The sequence below is a fragment of the Austrofundulus limnaeus genome, unplaced genomic scaffold, assembly GCF_001266775.1.
Source record: "Austrofundulus limnaeus strain Quisiro unplaced genomic scaffold, Austrofundulus_limnaeus-1.0 Scaffold958, whole genome shotgun sequence".
Classification (NCBI taxonomy): Eukaryota; Metazoa; Chordata; class Actinopteri; order Cyprinodontiformes; family Rivulidae; genus Austrofundulus; species Austrofundulus limnaeus.
In genome coordinates this window covers 113,258-115,776 of record NW_013953360.1, presented here as the reverse complement: position 1 = coordinate 115,776, position 2,519 = coordinate 113,258, and the positions used below count along the sequence as shown (strand labels likewise).

General features: G+C 43.6%; 1 protein-coding gene across 1 annotated transcript in view; it reads right to left on the bottom strand.

Annotated features, from left to right (window-relative positions):
• The window catches only part of LOC106533499 (NACHT, LRR and PYD domains-containing protein 12), a 46,379-nt gene that overhangs the window by 37,209 nt on the left and 6,651 nt on the right, over positions 1-2,519 (bottom strand). The window contains exon 5 of the mRNA XM_014029831.1: positions 1,768-1,950. Coding sequence (XP_013885285.1) covers positions 1,768-1,950 — 183 coding nt within the window. The remainder of the gene's footprint in view (positions 1-1,767; positions 1,951-2,519) is intronic.

Below are 2,519 nucleotides of genomic sequence, written 5' to 3'. Positions count from 1 at the left end.
CCCCTACCCACTTTGATGCATTTTTCAAATTTCGCCTTGGGGCGGAGTTATCTTTTCACAGGGGGTAAGTTACACTTTAAGCCAGCAGTTTCCCTCAGCACTCTGCCAGTTTATCATCAGCCAGTCTATGATTCACCAGCATTTTTGTCCCATGTCCTGTTCGGATCTCGGCTCCTCGACCCCCTTCTCGTCCCTTGGATTACCGCCTCTTGCCTCAGCCCGTGTCAGATACCTTCTGCCATCTGCTCTTCTGGTAATGACCCTGTTTCTGTTTCTCGGACTCCTGCCCCTCGTCTTTCCCTTTCTCGGCACCACGACACCTTAGACTTCCTGGTTCTCGACCCCTGCCTGCCTCCCGGATTCAAGAGTTAAGTTTGCTCCTCTTAACCTGTTGTGTTCTCTGATCCCTCTGTGTATGACCCTCGTCTGTCCCTGGACCCCGGACCAGTTTCTCGGACCCGCAACGCTCCCAAGGATTGTCGGTGACGTCATCGTGTTTCTCTGGAACCAAACTGACACAGTCGGTGCTTCCACACGGAGGCTCCCAGTTGACACCAGGTTAGTGGCTAAAAATACTAGTAATATTTTGTCCCAGAGTCTTACAGCCACTAACCTGTTTTTTCTGTGTCCAGAAAACCGGACCCACGCACCTGGGTCGTTCCAGCTCCACACCAGCAATTTTAATAAAATTTGTAAACCTTTATCTGTTTTCGGGCTTTTATCAGAGCTCAAACTCAGATCCCTAACAAACTTGTTAAGATGGACAGTTATTGCAGTGTGGAGGGTTAGCCGACATGYTATTGTTAGTGGCCCGGGTGTTGTGGCTTGGGGGTCGGTCAGACCAGTTGGAGTTTATGGGCTTCCTGGAGGAGAATCTGCGGCGGAAGCCATGGTGTATATATCGTCGTCGAGGCTGGAAGGCGATGTCCTGAGGAAGTAGTGGCGGTGGTGGTGATGCGCCCGGTAGGAACAGTAGACGGAGTAGTTCTGGTCTCGAGTAATGGAGGAGTCCAGAGACCAGGTGGTGGAGGATGACCATCTGGAGGATCTAAATCAGAGCGGGCAGCAGGCAAATCTTATTAATCCACATGGTTGGATGAAGCAGGGACTTGTCGTAGTAATCCACCAGCAGAAGATCCGTGAAGGAGGGATAAAAGAGTAGATTAAGCCAAAAAAAGACAAAAGCCCAACGAGCAGCGGCAGCCAGGATGAGCCAGCGTTCACTCGCCGAAGCTTTTAGAGGACCTGTTGCCGTGGAAACACATCTGCCTCCTCTTTTGTGCAACAGAATCAAAGGTCATTTAATTCAGGATCACACCAAAATTTTAGCTTAATCTCTTATCCATGTTTGATGAATTTCTAATGATCTGTCATAATGAGAATATTTAATTATCAAAACACAGAGCTGAAGGTGAAAACTGATGTTTAATATTTAAACCAGCAAAAGTTATTTAAAGGTTAAAACAATCATACAACCTCATTTCAATATGAGTCTGATTAAAAAGGGTGAATAAATGTAGGTTAATAACTGACCTGGTTCCCCAACAGGCAAAATAGTGGTGTAGGACAGAAAGAGTTAATCACCCTTTCTGTTTCTCTCCTAATAACTCGCTACAGAAGTTTGGAAAGAGAAAATTCAAAACTGTCGTTTTCAAGTTGAACTTTTGAACTGAATGAAACATTTATAAATCAGTAAATTCTGAAGGATCAGTGAATGATTTTAGTTGGACAAAAATAGAAAACCTCCAACAGCTGCAGTGAACTGACCTCAGAACCTCCAGTCTACAGTTTGGACTCTCCAGTCCAGAACACAGGAGCGTGACTGCAGAGTCAGACAGGTTGTTTTCACTCAGGTCCAGATGTGTCAGATGGGAGGGGTTGGACTTCAGAGCTGAGGCCACAACTTCACAGTAAGGCTCTGAGAGTAGAGTTCCAGTAGCTCTGTGAAAACTAAAGTCAGTTATAATTAAATCAGCTGATCTGTCTGATAAAAACTGAAACCATCTGATGAGTAAACAGTGATGTCATCATCTGATGAACATCTGTTCATCTCATCTGACTGTTTGATTCAGTGAATCTCTGCAGACTTTAATTTTTCTTTAAAGGGACAATATTATGTGTTTCTCAGACATATATTTAAATACTATACCATAATAAAATTTATATGTCACCTTTAGCTGTTATTAAAATGCTGTTTTTATGCTTAAATAGAAAATAAACTTATCTTCTCATCCAACCCATTCTCACTCCCGAGTCGTCACATATTGACGCTTTTCCAAAGTTCCTTCTGCGTTCGATTTTGACGCTTCTGGCACTCCCCTTGCGTCATTTTTTGACGAGATGGGCGGAATCTGTTGTCATAATTTCTGAAAGTGTAGAAGATGCACAAAAACTACCATCCCAAATCCTAAAATTACCTTTATTGACTTTAGACATCCTGTCCCTGAACCTAGTACCTAAAATTAACCATTAACCCTGATACCTAAAATTAACCATTAACCCTGATACCTAAAATTAAC